Source organism: Suncus etruscus, chromosome 2 (genome assembly GCF_024139225.1).
Source record: "Suncus etruscus isolate mSunEtr1 chromosome 2, mSunEtr1.pri.cur, whole genome shotgun sequence".
In the NCBI taxonomy this organism is placed as follows: domain Eukaryota; kingdom Metazoa; phylum Chordata; class Mammalia; order Eulipotyphla; family Soricidae; genus Suncus; species Suncus etruscus.
Window position 1 is genome coordinate 136,236,652 of NC_064849.1, and position 20,057 is coordinate 136,256,708.

Sequence of the window (20,057 nt, forward strand, 5' to 3'; positions counted from 1 at the left end):
AGAATATCCTAATCGGCAACTCTGGTTAGCCCCCAACCTACCAATATTTCAGGGTAGCATAGAGAAACAAAGGGGCATAAGAACCCCAGATTGGTCAAAGATAAAAAATTCTGATCTGGAAGTTATCATCTGTAGTTAATGATAGCCACCTGAACAGAAGTACTGTTGATCATGGTGCTTATAAAATACTTATACCCTCGGGGCCGGAGAAATAGCAGCATTTGCCTTGCAAGCAGCTGACCCAGGACCTAAGATGGTCGATTCGAATCCCGGCATCCCATATGGTCCCCCGTGCCTGCCAGGAGCTATTTCTGAGCAGATAGCCAGGAGTAACCCCTGAGTGCCGCTGGGTGTGGCCCAAAAACCAAAAAAAAAAAAAAATACTAATACCCTCCCCATTACTTGAAGTGCTTATGTAACTTACCTAGAGAGGTGTTTCAAAGAGTTTTTAATATTCACAGATTATTCTTGTTTGGCTTACATTATGCTTGATATGTAGGCATGTGTGTACATGTGTGTGAGCACATATGTTTACATTGTGATTGGGCAGTAGTAGGGATATTTTGTTTTATTACCCTGTGAACAAACACATACTTTTATATTTTTTGCCTACCACATAGTTGTGCCAATTAGTGTTGCTGAATTAGTAACTCCAGGAGATAGTAAAACTGTTCCATGGCATTTCAGAGAAAATACGGCAAGCAATAACACCAACTGGAAATGTTTGGATGGTCTCAATTATTGTGCAAAGAATCAAGGAAAAACAATCATTTTATTATCTCATCCAAAGATGGTCCAAAGATTGAGAATCCTGAGCTACATGATTTGCATAATCAGAAAATATTGTCAATGTTTTTTATAAATAACTGATTTCTGAAATTTACAGAGAGAAGACCTGAGGGCTGTCTGCCTAGAAATGTTTTTGCTACAGCCTGTATGGTGCCTGCCCTTCCACTGCTAAATCCCTCCTTTAGATTAAACCAAAGCATTTTCAGACTTTATTGTGCATGTGAGTCTCTTGAGGAGTTTGTTAAAATATGGATTTTAATTCCATGTGAGTGTGAGACCCAAGAGTCTGCATTTCTAACTAGTTTCCTATACAGGGAATAAGCTTTGCATAATGAAATGAGCTCTTGTACATGAAGTCCTGGTGGCCAGCAACCACTAGCACTCATAGTATCTATCATGGATGAGATTTTTTTTTTGTGGATCTGAAAACTCTGAGCAGGACATTTGGGAGTCAGGAGAAAGGAAGCTAAAGTCTGATATTTGAAGCTTGGCTAGAAACAGTGTGGAAATGTTGTAATCCTATTTTCTCAACCACAATAGGCACTCGATTTCTCTTATTGAGAGAAACAGCTCATCCTGCTCTGCAGATTTCTTCAAATGGGACTGTGATCAGCTTTGCTGAAAGGAGACGGTTGACAGAGTAAGTAGAAGAGGGTCTTTTGGGTATGTGTCATTCCCATGTGACTTCACCTGAGCATAGTCTTGTTTTGTTGAGTATGTTTGATACCTGTCATAAATGTGTGCATACTCAGTTTGGTTTGCTTCAGTACAGGGGTGGAAGTAAGGAAGTGACAGATAGTTCATAACTTGGAGAAATTGTCAATATTTTTATTGAAAATATAAGCACAGATGGTTATAAGGCATTATCTTTGGCCCAATAGTAATAATAAAAAAGAAGAGTCCAGGTTATTTCTACTATTTCTACTATTCTTTTCAATTTGTTCCCCGCCTCCTGAAAATTTGTTGTATTTCTAGACACATATAGGACTTCAGAATCTTGCTCCTCTCCCCAGAACTTCCCACAAAGAAAGAAGCATTAAAGTAAAGATGATCCAAATGTTGAAGGCATGTAATGGAGCCTGCTCTGTAGTTTATTTGACTTTGCTTGTGATTTTTTCCCCCTGAAATGTGGGGGAGGGGGACAAAATGATGAAATAGGAGAAAGTACTTGATAGTCTTTGTGTTATACTTTAAAAATTATTTATTTGGGGCCTTAGAAATAGCATGGAGGTAGGGCAATTGCCTTCCATGCAGGAGGACAGTGGTTCAAATCCCAGCATCTCATATTGTCCCCGAGCCTACCAGGAGCGATTTCTGAGTGTGGAGCCAGCAGTAACCCCTGAGCATTGCCGGGTGTGACCCCAAAAACCAAAAAAAAATTATTTTCACTCATGTGGAATAAATATGATTGTTAGTGGTCACCCTGCAGGGGCTGTCACCAGATACTTACGTAAAATATAGAGGCAATCAGCTATCCTCACAACTTAGCCTGTTTTCCTCTCAGGTTAGTCCTCTCCTGTCCATCTCTGATCCTAGAAATGGCCAGACTTTCTCTGGGCTCAAACAATTGGACTATGCCTATAATAAGGTCTGAGCAGTGTGAGTTGTTTTTTTTTTGTCAACCACTCTGTCTTGAATCGTTCTGAGAGGTAGCTGTGTGTCTGTTTGTTTCATATTTGCAGAATCAAACATGAGGTCTAGAACATCATAGATGCTAAATGTAGATACTAAAGGGGGTGGGGAAAATTTATAAAATATATTGGACTTTTCTGCCTTTTTTAATTTTATTTCTCAAATATTCAGACAAGAGAGTATGAAGAGATAAGTATAAGGTTTTAGGTGAATGCCTGGCATATGTTCTGACCCAGATTTGTTCTCTTGGACACTGCTGAGTGTATCACTAGAAGCCCCAAGTACCACTGGGGTTTGTCCTGGTCCTGGTGATTCCTTGTATGGCAGGGTCTTAACAGCACTGAATTTTTGGGCCCTAGCACTGACTCATGAGTCATTTGGTTGAGTGGAACTTGGTGACCCCTGAGCACTGTTTGAGAGGACCCTTTGGACAAAGAAAAAAACAGAAATATTCAGACTGGAATTTGGCAAAAAGTTCATTCATAATCTTATCATCACTGAAATGCATTTTATATAGATTTTTATGATGTGTCTAAAAAGTAGCTTGTCAATATCAGGCAGCAAGTTTGACTCTGGAAAAGTCTGTCAGTAGGCACACTCAGAAATGAGGATGTTGAGAAAGGATGAAACAGTGCAATGCATTTCCTTGCATTAATCATCTTTTCATCTGCTAGAGGGGAGAGGGAGAGGGTGCTGACTGAATATTAATGCTTCCTAAATTAAAAATGCTTCCTTGCTGTCTCAGCCTTTTCAAAGCAAAATTGAGCAATTTGTGCAAACAAGGTCAGTTGAAAGTGTTCTGGTGAATTTCATGGTGTCTGTTATAAAAATAACGAAGGTCAGACAAAAATGGACCTTTCAACATTCCCACAGTACATCTTCTATAATCCAGAGAGGCCAGAGTGCTGAAGACTGTTGACCATAGTTTGCAAAGCACCATCACCAGACCTGCTTAGTTCTACACTATGACTTGCTTTGGCTTTATTAACTATCTTACCATTCCAGAAACGTACCTCATTGGGTCTCTAAGCCCCCAAAAGTCAGACTCTACAATTCATATTTAAAGGAAAGTTTTGAATATTTCTTTCTCTTTTTTTGTGACTTATGGAAGAAAACTTTGCAAATCAAGGCCTCTAGAACTGCATACTTGCTACTCTTATACTTTCTCTCTCTCTTTTTTATGGTCCTAACATTATTCTAGTTATTTCCTGGATTCCCATTCTTTCAAGTGATATAATGGGCAGTATGTAGACATTGTGTGTGGCAGTAGACTTATATCAAGTACACAGTGAGAGTTTGGGAAATTCTGTGATCAGGTGAAGAGTGAAGATGTAATGAGAAAATTCTAGCATTTTCTAAGGATAGAATTGTCCATAAACCTGTGTATAAATTGAGAAGTATTGTTTTTGATGAGATAAAGACTGATGATTCATTTGTGTAGTTTAACCTATGATAAATTCTGCCGGCAGAGCCCCATCTGTGCTGGGTGAGGAGCTGCCTGCTTGTGGCCAGCATTACTGGGAAATCACTGTCACAGAGTGTCCAGCATATCGATTTGGCATCTGCTCCAGCTCAGCTGTTCAGGCCGGAGCCCTAGGTCAAGGGGAGACTTCGTGGTACATGCACTGTTCTGAGCCACAAAGGTAAGGCAAATCTTCCTGCATTCCCACTCCCACCACTTCTCCATCCCAACTCCCCTCACAATAAAAAAATGTGAGGAATTGTAGGACTCTATAGAGCCTAATAAATAGCTTCTTTTTTGGGGGGGCACACCCCCTGGTGCTCAGGGGTTACTCCTGGCTGTCTGCTCAGAAATAGCTCCTGGCAGGCACGGGGGACCATGTGGGACACCGGGATTCGAACCAACCACCTTTGGTCCTGGATCGGCTGCTTGCAAGGCAAACGCCGCTGTGCTATCTCTCCGGGCCCATAAATAGCTTCTTATTCCCTGCCCAACTTCTGTACCTACTAAAAAATAAATTAAAGGGCACTGGTGTGATAGCACAACAGGTAGATCACTTGCCTTGCACATACCAAACAGGGTTTATCCTGGCATTCCATATGATACCACAAGCCTTCCAGGATTAGTAATTTCTGAGTGCAGAGCCAGGAGTAATCCCTGAGCATTACTGGGTATGGCCCAAAACCAAAAATTATTTTAATAAACTAAAATAAAAAGTTAAGTATATGAAAACTAGACTATTATCAAGATTGCTAAGAAAGTCAACTTTAGAGAATGTGGTTCATACCCAAGGATCAGAACTTTTCCTGGGTTAAATTCTATTAGTCAATAGACTTGTACCCTCTCAGTTTTGGGCCATTCAGCTTTTCCATCCAGTAGAGCAGGACCCTGGAGAAGCAGAGAATGATATGTGTTTTCCAGCAAGCTCATTACCAAGGAATAAGGATGAAATGGCTTGCAGGCCATGCATCTCCCATTTTTAAAAAAATTTTTATTTTGACCAAAGTGGATTACAAATCTTTTACAGTAATATTAATCACCCATTTTTTCTATATCCATCTCAGGAAGATGATGCTAAAAGAATTTTCATTGTGTGTGTATATGTTTAATCAGGGAAAGCCAAGTGTAACCCAAATGTACCTGTTTTTATAAATAAATAATAATATAAATATTTATAGCTATAGTTTGACTCAATGGCTAAACTAGCTAGTTGCAGCTAGGACTAAATCATCTGAAAGTCTAAGATATTCAGTGTGACCATTTTCAGAAAAAGTTTGCTAAATGCTGTTCTATATTATTTGTATCATGACTGGTTAATGTGTGTAAAACATTAAAAAGAAACTACCCATCTGTAATCTTGTTCAAAATTCAAAATGCTTAACAAATAAAGAGATATTATCATTTGAAATAAAAGCATTAACCTGTGTTAATCTCAAAGAACTAAAGCAAGTACGATGTGATCTGAATTTACTGTATATTCTAATATAAAGAGCACAATACTGGGAACCAGAGACTCAATTTTAGTCCTGGCTTCATCCTTGACTAGCTCTGTTTTGGTTGCACAGCACAAGCTGGTTAACCCTTTAAACATACCTCATTTGATCCCTGCATGCTACCCAATCTTTTATCTCTGGAGATTGCAAGGTAGCATGTGTTGGTACAGGAAGAGACTTGTAATTGTAAAATTTTAAACCAATGTTATTCAATTTATTCAAATGTACTGTTTTAAACAGGAAGCCCTCAGAGTTTGCAGGTTCCCAGAAAAAGGCCCACAATTGGATTTTATGTTGCTTTAGTTGCACATTTCCCCCTGTAACTCATGTGACGGAGTTTGAATCTCTAACCTGTCTCACAAAGACACCATTTCTAAGACCTAATTAAAGTCACATTAATCAAGTAAGAACAATGATAATGAGTTGATATTGACTGTGCAACAGTCAAGGACCCAGCCTTTGTCCAGAGTTTATAAAATTACTCAGACCGGAACTTATCTAATTTAAAGATGGAAAGATGTATTGACATTTTTATGTTTTTATTTATTTTATTTAAACAGCATGGTTCCAAAGTTGTATATGTATTGATTTTTTTCAAGTAAAACAAGTTTATTCAGGAAGTAAAGGCAGGGAAAGAAAAATATGTTCTCAGAAAAGCCCACAGTCTTCCTTCCCAGAGTGGAAAGCCTGGGAGTTAATTTTTGGGGTGGAAGGTTAAGTCTGGATATTTTCCATAACTACCTTTGTCCCATATTCTTCACACAAGCAGGTGTTAATGGGATTTTCCTTGAGGAAAAGAATTAATTTTGAGTCCATCCTTGAGTTCCTAGCACAGTCTTTTCAGTGCATTCTGGTGCCTCTCCTATCAGGAATCCAGCCTCCTCTTGAAGTGGGAATTTAGAGTATTGCTCTGGATAAGTAAAGAAGGGAGCGAAGGAAGTAGACTTGAGAAAAAGTGTTTACAACTTTCTGCTCAAAACACCTCAGCCACCAGTGCTTGTTTTAGATCTAGTCAACTCTATCCTCAGTACAGACATTGTAGGTTCATCTTCTTTCTCTCACAGAAAAGAATTTCAGGAGAAAAAAGGTTAAGCAAAAAAGTTTTTGTTGCTATTTATTTAGCAGGATGAGGGGTACATATTTGAGAGAAAACATGTTTCCAGAGTGAAAATAGGCAAGCAAAGAAACATAGAGACAAATGAGATACATGTTCAAGAAAAAGCATAGTCATGATCGATTGATTTCATGAAAACTTCTTTAGACACTGGAATTCTTAAGAACTTGGGTTCTTACACTAACCCCAGTTGGGTTCCCAACACTAACCCCAGTTACATATTTTTTTAGACTGTAGAAGAGTCAAATATTTTGTTCAACATATTTAAAATTTTATTTTTGACTCTTTCATGATCACGTAGACTCTGCAGGCTCTGACCCTGAGGATGTTAAGAGAATAGCTATGGCAGCCAGTTGTGTATTTGCAATGTTTTTTACTCTACTTGCATAGCACCCAAGTTTTAAATTGCCATAAAAGAGAAATAAAGAGTCTAAGGAGAAAGAATCAACTGAATATTTTTCTTGTCTGTTCCACATTTTTCTGCCCTGTTTCAAGGCTTCATTACTTCTATCAGTTTTAACAGTCAATGGACATGTTTCCAGCCTCCACCAAGATACCCTATGTGTCATAACTGACAAATATTTATAAGAAATCATTTTCATTATGTCCCTTATTTCCTACTCAAAAGCCCACAAATATCTAAAGTGATGTCATCACTCAGGTGGAGCCATAAAGAAGAGGGGACCCCAGAGAGAATGTGACTAATCTAGAGGGTAAATAGCTACTGGTAGGTCAGAAAAGGGCCTGAGTCTAGGTTGGGGGTTAACTATGGGGTGAGGTACATGTAGTTCTAGGATTATGGAGACGTCAAAAGCCAGACATCTGGATCATTTCTATTCAACTGGATCTGGCACTATGAAGGAGGGGTAGGTGAAAGCTGAACAGGGAGTCGGGCTTCTGGGCAGAAGCCTTGTTTAAGGACTGAGAATGACAAGAGAAAATTAAAGTGCTCAGTGGGAAATGAAGGAAGGCAGGGCTGTGTGAATCCTGACCCTGTGGAACTGTTGAAAAGTTGTTAAGAAATATATTTCCTTGATCTCCACAGTGGAGTTTGGCTCTGGAAGAAAATGGATTAGGCCTGTTGACACCAGGGGCATCCCAGCAAAGACAGAAAAATGGTTCCGTTAGGCATTTAGAACCCTCTAGACCATTTCTTTGAAATAGAACATTCTGTGAAAATGGACAAGGTTGTGTCACACATAACTATTAAGAAATTGAAATGTGGTTCCTGGAACAAAAACAGTGGATTTTAAATATTTTTAAGTTGTAATTAAACTTATAGTCACATGTGGCTAGTAGCTAATGTGCTGGTCTCTGACATCCCTGTCATAGCTGCAATCATTCCTATAACTCCCCAAGCTTGTCAGATGGGTTTTATTTTTTTTAATCCAAAACATACAGCCATTTCCAGCTATCTCTCTATTGCTTCTGCCCTCATTGTTTGGATTACTTTCTTCCTGGTGTCTCCTACCTATCCTTGAACACTTCTTTTGCTTCCAACACTTTCTGTAAGCATGCCATTTTGTGCCACTATTCTCCATTATTTCCACCTGCAACCTTTGTTCTTGAAGTCCCCAGAACTTGACAATGTTCTTACGTAGTTTTCTTTAGCAAGTTATTGAAAAAGGCCTTTTATTCTCGTATATTCTTGACTATTTTTTTTTCTCCTTGATCCTCTGCCCTTTCACATGGATCCTTCTACTGATAAAGTGGCCAAGTTACCCTTCCCTAAATATACAATATTCTGGCATCTGGGCATTTTGATGCTGACATCACAGGTCTTAAAGTTCCTTGGTCTTGTTTTCATAACAAAGTCACTTACCCAGTTCTTTGTTTTGTTTTGTTTTGTTTTGTTTGTTTTGGGCCACACTTTGTGACTCTCAGGGGTTACTCCTGCACTCAGAAATTGCTCCTGGCTTGGGGAACATATGGGATGCTGGGGGATTGAACCGTGGTACATCCTAGGTCAGCCACGTGCAAGGCAAACACTTACCGCTGCACCACCACTCCAGCCCCTACTTACCCAGTTCTTAAACCTCAGTTTGTCATTGTATCACTGTGCTCTTGCCCTTCTTATCTTCATGTATCCATAGTTCTTTTTTTTTTTTTTTTAAATAATAAGTGTTATTTAAACACCTTGGTTACAAACCTGATTGTGGTTGTGTTTCAGTCATATTAGAGGACACCCCCCAGCACCAGTGCTACATTCCCACCACCAATGTCCCATAGTTCTTTCCTTCATTACTTCTTTTTCATCTTTAATTTCATCCATTATTCTGTTTTCAGCAACTTACCTTCCATTTCTAAGGCTTTCAGGAGAAAAATTTCAAACTTAGTTCTTTTCTGCATAGAGCATAGAGCAACACAGTTGTTTATACCAATCATTTATTCTTTCCAGCCTGACCCTGAATCTTTTATAGACCAACCAAATAGGTCCTTGAAATATATTTAATAAGTACCTGGACTATCTATGAGTTGATCTGGAGTCTCAGCCACAGTGAATCTTTAAGTCATAAATATCCTTTTATTCCTGCCCAGTAGAATATATATGGGTTCCTGCAGAGCAAAGACTATATATTACCCTTCACTTCTCTGAGATTAGTGCTAGATATGCGAGTGTGGTCAATGACAACTTGTTGAATTTATTTGAAATGAGGAGAGAAATCCAAGGTAGCTTCCTTTGGCTGTAAAACTTCTGTAAACATCAAGAAGGCAAAAAAGGAGAGTTGGTTTGGGATCAAGGGCACTGATAAGAAAGATGGAATCAGGCAAAATAACAATACTTACTAAGCTTCAAAAGAGTCCTTATGTAAGCTATTTCTAAATTTTAACTGTTTTTTTTATAACATGAATACATTTTATAAAGGCAGTACTGTGATACTTTTAAAAATACACAGCCACCTCACAGGAATTTTATTAAAAATAATGACATGCCATGAACGCGGTAGTTAAAACATGTGGGCAGCTGGGAAAGGCATAGAATGTTGAGAGAAATCACAAGGCAAGCATATGTTGGTTATTCTGGGACTGCCTTCTAGTGTAGCAAGGAGCAAAAGTTTTCAAAATGCTCATCTATTGGGATGAACTGTGCTTTCTTTGCATCTGGGAGAGATCTGATTAAAATATTTGGGACAACATTATCATAACTCATTTTTGTGTGTAGATTGCAGTTAATAATTGAAAAAATTTATCAGTGATTCTCTTTCTTATGTCCCTTCAAGATTTTCCAGGTTTCAAAGTTCTCATTCTGTTTCCTTACAGATACACATTTTTCTACAGTGGCATCATGAGCAATGTTCATGTGACTGAGCACCCCACCAGAGTGGGGATTCTGCTGGACTACATTAATCAGAGGCTGGTTTTCATAAATGCTGAAAGTGGACAGATGCTCTTTATCATTAGACACAGGTTTAATGAGGGGGTACACCCTGCTTTTGCCCTCGAGAAGCCTGGAAAATGTACTTTGCACCTTGGGATAGAGCCTCCGGATTCTGCAAGGCACAAGTGAACATCAACCTTCAAGTTTGCCAAAGCAATAGTTCAAATGTTCAAGGGTCTGTGGTTCTTTCCTTGGAATAATGTACCAAGCTCATCTCCCACACATTTGCATTAGTGATAGCTACATTCACAGTGGTCAGCACATGAGCAAAACCACTAAGAAGATGGACTTCCTAAAGCAGTGTGTGAGTAAAGAAGATGGAGAAAATACCCACTGTCTTTAGTTTTGCTCTTCCTGAAATTAAGAGAATGTATGACTGGCTTGGGAATCAAAATAGAGAAATGGTCTTCCATCTGTGTTATTGGTAAAAGAAATCCTCAATGGACAGGGCTAGAGTGAAGGGAAGATTATGTGGACAATCATCTCCTCTGACAAGAAACCGACTTTTTCCACAAGAAAAATGTCACCTGACTTCACTAAAGGATGATGAATCTTAATCACTAGAGAAAGCATGTAAACTATTCTAAATTGATAATGAACTCTTTTGTAATAATACATACTGTAATACTGGAGTCTCTTTTCCCTATAATTTTAAATGTAGAAAGACGCTAGATACTAGAAATTTCCATTTTGTTAAATAAATGGTTAGAGTCTTTAAAACAAAACATATGATGTGATTTTATTATTTAGTAATTTACCAACCAGCTTGGCATCTCTAGATCAGGACAAATTGTGGAATAAATGAACATTAAATTTCAGAGAGTTGTGCCACTACTCTTTTTTTTTTTTTTTTTTTTTTTTTTGGTTTTTGGGCCACACCCGGCGGCACTTAGGGGTTACTCTTGGCTCTGTACTAAGAAATCACTCCTGGCAGGCTCGGGGTACCATGTAGGATGCTGGGATTCAAACCACCATCAATCCTGGGTCTGCTGTGTGCAAGGCAAACACTCTACCGCTGTGCTATCTCTCCGGCCCCACTACTAATTTTTATGTGAGAGTTTTACAGACATTGATTTTGAAGCCCAACTATTTTCAGTCTAGAGTTAAACTATTCTGCAAAATGCTGTGACTTTTATTTTCTAAACTAAAATGACCAGTCATTTTTAAATCACATTTAACTCACTCAAAAGCTTCCTAATACATACATCAGGTTCATAACTCTGGAGTAAATGCTGAGATGATTGCTCTTGTTTTCTGTAATATAAACACTTAAAGACTAAATTTGCATTAAAAATCTATAAGTACTATTGGTTTTTTTGAATTGAGAATTATGTCCTAATTAGGACATGTTCTTAGATCTATTGTTTAGTAGCTTTTAATGCTGTTAGATCTGTGACTATATTAATAAATCTCATTAAAGCACCAACTTGCCTTGAAATTTGAGCACTGTGGGCAATATGGGTTTTTAGTAAAATAGGGGAAATAACTTGGGTTATTTTTTTTTTTGGTTGAAGATATTAACTCACATCTTTGAAACTTATAAGGTATTATATGATTTAATAGTAACCCATAATTATTACTATTTTTCTAGTAATTGCAAATGTAGTATACTTTAAAAAATAGCAATAACAGTAGCCATATGTATTGTAGAATTTGTCCCATTTGGGATTTCTCCAAAAATAAAGTTCAATATAAATATTAAAAATTGAGTGTGACGCCAGAGTGATAGCACTGTGGATAGGGCGTTTGCCTTGCACTCAGCCAACCTGGGTTCAATCCTCAGCATACCATATGGTTTCCTGAGCCTGCCAGGAGTGATTTCTAAGCACAGAGCCAAGAGTAACCCCCTGAGCACTGTCAGCTGTGACCCTCCAAAAATGTTAATTTAAAAGTTAGTTGAGTAGGGAAAGTAAAGCATGATTGAGGGAAGCACAAAAAAGATATGTTGAGTTGCATAATATAACAAGTGTGAGCAATGAAATTCCTGTGAGGGGGCACTACACAGAAACCATAGTGAATATGCAAGAAGTTAACAACCACTAATGTTCACTCACTATTGGTTAAATTTATCACAGGACTACTACATTCTTTTTTTTTTTTTTTTTTTTTTTTTTTTTGTTTTTGGGCCACACCCGGCATTGCTCAGGGGTTACTCCTGGCTGTCTGCTCAGAAATAGCTCCTGGCAGGCACGGGGGACCATATGAGACACCGGGATTCGAACCAACCACCTTTGGTCCTGGATCGGCTGCTTGCAAGGCAAACACCACTGTGCTATCTCTCCGGGCCCATGGACTACTACATTCTTATCCTGTACTTTAATCAGATTGCATTACTTGCAAGCAAGGTTTCTCCCATGGTCCTGAGAAAATCCTCAGACCAAGGAAATGAGAGACATTGACCCTTGTCTATGTGCTGAAATTGTGCAATATAGGTGCATTGAAGTGGGCTGGGGGTAAATAGCACAAGGCGCAGAAGCATCTGCCATCGAGCTGGAAGCAGCTCTTGTTTTAAGGAGAAAGTCATCATAGTGGGAAGATGCAACCTTTGATTTGGTCCTTGGCTAAGAGATGACATTGTCCCTGTCCTCTCTCCTAAGACCCATCAGGGTCATTAGAAAATAAGATTAAATAAGCATATGAAGTGACACAGATTTTTGTGATTTATAAGACCAGTACGTCTTATAAATATATAAGATCCTGCAAGTCCTGCCCTCCACCACATCTCCTCCTATTTCTGAATCCTAGATAAGTAAATGGGAAAGCAGTACTGGGACCAGGAGGGTCATATTTAAGCTGCTTCTGTTTTTATGTACTTGTAATAAATTTTCTGGTTGTATTCTAAAGAGTTACTGTAGAGATAGTAAGTTGACTAAAGTTCATTAATGTTGCTTCCTCACATTATCAAGAAATTCTGCCTCTTTGAATCTTCTCTAAGTTTTATTATCCCTTATTCTTTCCCTTCACACAACACAGATCATCAGAAAAAGAAAAGAAAGATTAAATTTTGGGGTAACCACTATTCTGGAGTATTTCAACACTAGATATTAATTTAATAACATGTAGACCATATATATGCACAATCTCTTTTAATTCTCATCAGAACTTCTCACACTAAAAATAGTTGGTATTTTATAGATGAGGAAACCCAATTTCGGTGCAGTTAAATAACTTGTTCACAGCTATAACCAGAAGGTGGCAGAGTGTGAATTTAGATGCAACTCAAATCCTGAGTGAGCTAAGAGAAGAAAATGATTGGAGTTTATTTCATTAAAAAAAAAATCAGATCATTTATTACATATATGTAGTATGTGAAAGTTATAACTGCATACATACCATGCACACATATTCCCATATTCATCCATGTCTACACATTCTTTTTTTCCCTGAACTACTGCTTCCTTCCCAAATGCTGTTTTGTTGCAGATACTACGTGACTCCTGGAAAACAGGGGGGTACCTTTAACTTTCTGCAATAACAATGGGCTTAAGAATGAATGAGGGAAGTAGAAAGCATGTAAAATAAAAAAAAAATGGGTGGCAGCCCTGAAATATGACAAACTTTTGAAGTCCCATTGAATAAAGAGTTTATAAAAAAAAAACACAAACAACTAACAACAACAACAACAAAATGGGCTTAATAAGGATTCAGAAGTATCTGTAACATCCTAATTGTGTAGAGCACACTTCTTTCTTATATGAGACCACACTGCTCCTTAAAGAGTTATAGGGCCCAAATAAAGGAGTTTGAGAGAAAAGTTAAAATATACAGAGATTAATATATCTTTTCTCTTCTTTTTGAAAGAAGTTGAAATCTTGGATGGGCTTAGATTTTTGGCAAAGTCAATATTTTTCTACCATCCTAAACCAGAATATAATTCTTTTTATTTATTTTGTTTTGAGCCACACCTGATGGTACTCTGGGATTATTCTTGGTTCTATGCTCAGGAATCACTGCTGGCAGGCTCAGGATTATATTGGAAGCAAGGGTTTGAACCCAGGTCAGCTGCGTGCAAGGCAAGAGCCCACCCACTGTATTATTGCTCTGATCCCTTTTTTTGTTTGTTTGTTTTGTTTTGTATTTTGGGGGAGGGCACATCCGGTGGCACTTAGGGGTTACTCCTGGCTATGTGCTCAGATCGTTCCTGGCTTGGGGGACCATATGTGATGCAGGATATCGAACCAAGATCCATCCTGGATCAAAGTGCTTACCTAGCATCCAACAGAACTGAAATATTATTTTATGGTTCATAAAATTGTGTGCTTTAAATAAAATACAAACTCTCTAATCAGAAGCAGCCTAAAATTCCTTTGTTACTGAGGAAACGAGGAAGGAGGGGCCATATAGTATGCAATCTAATCAGTTATTTTTTATATAATCCAAATGGCCTGTATAAATGTAATTTTATTGGCTATTTTTGTAATCAACTTTATCGATCAGTTTATAAAGCCTCATTTGCATAGGCATAATAGATTAGATAAATAAAATAGCTAAGAAAATATGTAGCAGATATAAGAATAGGTCATGATTTGAGTTGTTTGGTCTGCTGTTGAGCTATAAATAAAAAGCTGTAATATTGAAAACATCTGGTATCTACATTCTCCACAAGAACCCAGAAGCTTCTATAACATCTCATAATTTTTGTTTTAATTATCCATTAATCACCTCAAGTGCTCAGTTGCTGAAAAAATTTTAGGATTCAAATAGTTGATACTCACAGTACTTCATCATAGGCAAAGACTATAATACAGACATTGAAACTTTGCAAAGAAATGGGCCCTGATTTGGAGACTTGCTTGTCCTCTGACTGTCAACATGCACAATATACACTTTCTTTCTGGGCCATCATCTTGTGTGTGATGCATGTGGGTACTGGTAAGTTCCAAATTTTGTTGAGAATGGGTAAGTAAGGGGAAGTTTTCACATAAAGATAGTTACATGGGCATGTTTTTTTTTTTCTCCAGGTATATAAATAGCCCCCTTCTTTGAAACTTGCCTCCCCTTTCTCTACAGACTTCAGTAAAAACAAGTATGAATCATTAATAGAAGGATTATTTCTAAGCAATGCTGACAGAATAATACTGAAGCTGAATGAGACCAAAAGCCAGACTGCCAGACCATCTGAAAGCAAAACTATCATACCACCATTTGCAAGAAGGGAAAGTCTTTACTGTAACTGGGATCCTAAGACAGATGCAATACTCAGATTTACCCTTGACTTTATTTCAGGGAATATTTATCAAGGCAGAAGGAGGGGCTTTAAGTTTCATATTATTTAAAAAAAAAAAAAAACCTCAGGAGGTGGATTTTAGGACAAACAGGATGGGAGTTTTGAGAGGGAAAGGAAAAAGAATAGTTATATTTTTTTGATATATTTATATTTTTTAAAAAGTACTATTAGATTCTTCTGTATGTTTTAAAGGTTAAAGGTAAGTGATAACAAGGGGTAAAAGGTATCTGATTTTGTAGTCTGTTTGTTTTTCCTTTCTGAGAAATGATGCTAACATAATTATCGTTTTTGCTAAGCACTTCCTGAAAGAAAAAAAAAACTGAGTGTGAAAACTTCATGATTCTCCGATCAACCCACTTAGCAATGTCAAGGACGCTGTCTTTGTAGGACTTTGGTTTCAATATTTTCTCCTTCAAAAGGGCTGATAGACCAATGATTTTATAATACCATTTATTTTTTTAGTCAATAGATTCACAAGCAATGGGTAATTTTAATAGATAGGTATGCAGTTAATTAAGACAGTGGATGACAACTTTCTATACTGTATCCCTAAGCTCAGCTGCTAAGTGTTTATAAATTATTAGTATCAGCTGAGTACCTCTATCCCTGGTAAACCATGCCCTCTTGGTAGTTTGAGCTGTTACTCTGAACTACAACTAATATTTTAATTTCCCTAAACATTCTCATCACCTTTGAACATCATGCAAGATTCAAAGTCAGCATTTATAGATATTACAAAGCTACCATCAGAGAAAGCTTGGATTCCCACATTTAGAGAATGTAGATCTAGGGGACCAAGAAGAAAGAGAACAAAATCCGTCTTGTTCTAGAAATAGTTTGCTAGTGGATGGAGAGGGAGGACAGGGGAAAAGGCTTAATAGTAAGGATTAAGGCATTTGGGTTTCATGCAACTGACCCGGTTTAATATCTTGCGCTTTGTTAGCACCACATATGATCCCTGGCGCACTTACAGGAGTAGAGAGCCAGGATTATGCTCTGATTACAGCCACATGTAACCCCAAACCCAGCCCCACCACCAAAAGAAAAAAAATCACCAGTAGTAGTCAGAGATGTTCCAAGAGAATTTCCAGGACACTGATAAACCTCAATTCTGCCACTGTATATTGGCTTGCAGGGTCATAGTCCATTGAACTTGATTCCTATTGGCTGTTAACTGATAGTGAGGCCTCCAGCTCAGAAGGGGGCTTGCGGGGGGGGGGGGGCGGTTTACATGAATCATTAATAGTGTCTGTAAGCACAGCACTGAAGGGGCCCAATTGGGATAGAGGGACCTGTTGTATGTCCTTCAGACTTCTATGGAGGGGACCCAGTCTAACCTTTTTATCTTCTGGGAAGGATACATCTTTATGATGTGGGGGAATTAGTGCTGGGCTGGGACAAAGTGGGTTCCGCACTCCTTTGCAGAAATACAGTGGGCACAAGCTTGGACAGTTTATTTTTATACATACTGTATTTGCCGGTGTATAAGACGACCCTCCAACCCTTGAAAAACGTCCTAAAAGTCGGGAGTCATATTATATGCTGGTATACGGCATGCTTCAGGGACGAGTGATCCGCACCCCTCTTACTTTTAAGAAGTAACTTACTTTGAAGAGTTTTAGGAACTTTTTCATGGGTTGAAGGGTCGTCTTATATGCCGGCAAATATGGTACACACATATATATTATTTCACCTAATATATTTATCTCTCCTCTTCTCAAGTGGCCATAGTTGTACTAACTTCTATTACTAATGTTCACTTGTTTTTAGAAAATTTTATTTGTTTTTCCTATATATGTGTGTGTGTATATATATATATATTTTTTTTTTTTTTGAAACAATACCTACTGGTGCACAGAATCTGCTACTGGCTTTCTGCTCGGGTCAGGCCTGGAGATGCTGGGGGCACCATATGTTCTACTGGCTGTTAACCTGCATGGGTAAAGGTGTTACTATCTTTCTAGTCCTCGATCTATATTCTTACGTTGCACAGAGGTAAAGTCATCAATATTTCCCTTTTATGCCCATGAATTATTGCCTTCATATAGTTTCTTTCATTCTGCTATGAATGCCTAAATTTCATCTTTACAAGTAGCTGTATTATTATATAATTGTACTACATCCTCCTTATTTAAAAACTTTTAAGGAGGGTTTTGGGCTACATCTGGGGATAAATAGGACTTACTCCTAGCTCTGTGCTCAGGAATCACGCCTGCAGGTTTGGAGGATCATATGGGACTCTGGGGAACAAATCTGCACAGGCCACGTGGAAGGCAATGCCATGCCCACTATACTATTTTTACAACCCTTCATCTTTCTTGTTTAATTATTTACTTAAGAAAGCCTTAGATGCTTTCTTAACTCAGGAGAGTTCAGATTAGACCATAATTTTCTGTGTAAAATAAATTGAGCTCTTTTACATCTTAGAGTAAATCTTATCTGTCAGTTTATTTCAATTTAGTTTGTATATTTAACATGTTGACTTCTAAGTTGAACAAAGAATTATTTAGAATTTAGTCCACTAAGCAATTGAAATTAATTTACACAACTTGGACAAATAGCTATAGCAGGGGTGGCGAATAAATTCGACACACAGAGCCACACCACGCAGTGACCTGCCAAAACAGACAAACACTCACACAAAAGCATCTACTTTTAACAATAATCTATTAAACACATATTGTATTTTGCCATTTTGAGTGAGGGTCAAAATCCTGCAGTGATGGTGAGGGTGTGCTGCGTCCTCCACACTCAGGACTATCGGCTAGATGTGACCCAACATGTGCCACACGGGTCCCTGCTTGCTGGCCCATGCAGTTGTTTCCGAGGGATGGGAGACGGGAGGACGCAGCCTGGGGGTAGGAGAGATCTCTACGCGCTCGGAGATGTCTCCTCAGAGGTCCCTCCTCAGAAGCAGCAGAACAAAATCCAAACTTGGCAAAGAGCCACAGTATACAAAATAATGATAAGAGGGAAAAAGTCGCATTCATTTTGGCCGGGAGCCGCATTTGGCTCGAGAGCCGTGTTCGACACCCCTGAGCTATAGGGACTATTTGTAAAATGAGATGTGTTTTGAATAGCTCAAGTTAAGTGAAAACTTTAAGAATGGCCCACAGAAAAGTTTTGTTTTTCGACTAACTAGCAAAAGGTATTCACAAAGCCTTTTATTTTATTTAGATAAAATTGGTGTTAAGTGATAAAAATGTTTTGTGACAATTGGGCCATTTCACCCTAGAATGGTGTTATATTCCTTTAATATCTTTTCTCTGCTGATTTTATGTAGAGCTAGCTATTGATAAAATAAAATTCTTTCTCAACTGGAGCATCTAGACTTCATATTGGGCTACTACACAGTACTACTAAGGACTTCACTGCATGGTAGGCATAGAATAAATAACCCAGTCTAAGAGTCAACAAGTTATCTGAGGATGTTATAAAAAGGATGAAATAGGTTAAAAAAAAAACAGGGAAAGAGAAGCACAACTCATTCATTCAATGATTATTTATTGGGTTCTTTATGGTCTGGACACTATTCTGGGAACTAGGAAAATGGCAACTATAAATTAGACAAAATCCCTGCTTTCAAGAAGCTTATAATCTAGTGAAAAAGGCATTATAAGAACACACGTAAACACGTAGCCTGTCAGTGGAAAATAAGAACAATAATAAAAATACATTTGTAAAAGAATAAAAAATAATATCTGAGAGGGACTGCTATCTATTTCAGATATGATGGATATGGGCCAAAGTGATAAAAAAAAAAACAGCAGATAGGGCAATTTCCTTGCATATGGCTGGCCTGGGTTCAATCCCCAGAACCCCATATAGTTTCCTGAGCTCCAACAGGAGTGAACCTGAGTGCAGAGTCAAGCAGTAAACCCTAAGAACTTCCACTTGTGCTTCCCCACAAGTGCTCCCCTCTGCAAGTAAATGAATGGTTCTGATGGGGAAATGTTTCTGATAATGTGATATTTGAATGAAGAAATAAATGAAGTGATATGAATATGCCATGTGGATATCTATTTGTAGGAGTCAAATATGCAGAAGGAAGAGGAAGTGTGGGGGTCCTAATTTAGGAGCCTGGGTGTATTATAGGACCAGTAAAAGGCCTATAGGACTACAGTGGAATATGCCAGGGGAATAATATTATGGGTGCAGAAAGTAGCTGGAAACCAGTTTACCATAACTTTAATAGCCAAGTCAAGTCTTTGGGTGCTATTCTGAATAATAATAAGAAAGAAGTAGATGAATAGCTGTCTTGAAGAACTGACTTTTCAAGTGTTTGGGGATTATGTTTTTCACCACTAAACAGGAGGTTTCATAAAAGTCCCCTGGACTGACACTTGCCAGTTCTCAGTTCCTGCAGGGAAAGGGCCTGGTGTAGGTGGGAGAGAAGAAAGGTTTCTTTTTGTCTCTTTTCCAGCCCTGTCCAGCAACCCTGTGGCTCTGCTCACTTTCTGCTTCAGGGGTAGCAGTGCCTGCTGACTGGCTGCCCATTAGGACCAGCCTAGTGCAGAAGTGTGGGGGAAACTGCTATTGTACCTGGGTTGACTTTGTTCTGAACTGCAGCTACTTGCTCTTAATGAACGGTTGGCAAGCATCAAAGATGGAGAAAGAAAAACACATTTGTAGGAAACTGTATATCTGTTAAATAGCACAGTTTTGCAGTTATAAAGAAGCTAACCAGACAGGAACCTCCTACATGTATATACATGTATGTCTGTTAATTTGCATATTTTATATGTGTATATGTATATTGGGTTATACATATATATTGAAGTGGGCAATAGAATTTTAATTGTAATTCAGGAATGGTTTTCCCCTTAAAAGATCCAGAAGCTAGATTCATTAAAGCTCTTAGAGGCTATTAGATCCACAGGGACTTGCCCACATTAATCAAACTCACAAAAGACTCATTAATAATTTAGAATGCCAATTGTTTAATTTATAGTGAAAAATCA

General features: G+C 38.2%; 1 protein-coding gene across 2 annotated transcripts in view; it reads left to right on the forward strand.

Annotated features, from left to right (window-relative positions):
* CMYA5 (cardiomyopathy associated 5) overlaps positions 1–20,057 on the forward strand; it is a 707,985-nt gene that overhangs the window by 116,136 nt on the left and 571,792 nt on the right. The window contains exons 11-13 of one of the 2 annotated variants that reach the window (XM_049766034.1): positions 1,330–1,429; positions 3,891–4,064; positions 9,752–10,044. In XM_049766034.1, the coding sequence (XP_049621991.1) occupies positions 1,330–1,429; positions 3,891–4,064; positions 9,752–9,998 (521 nt within the window). In that variant the 3' untranslated portion in view covers positions 9,999–10,044. Of the gene's footprint in view, positions 1–1,329; positions 1,430–3,890; positions 4,065–9,751; positions 10,595–20,057 lie in introns of those variants that run through there. The other variant, XM_049766033.1, reaches the window with a different exon arrangement.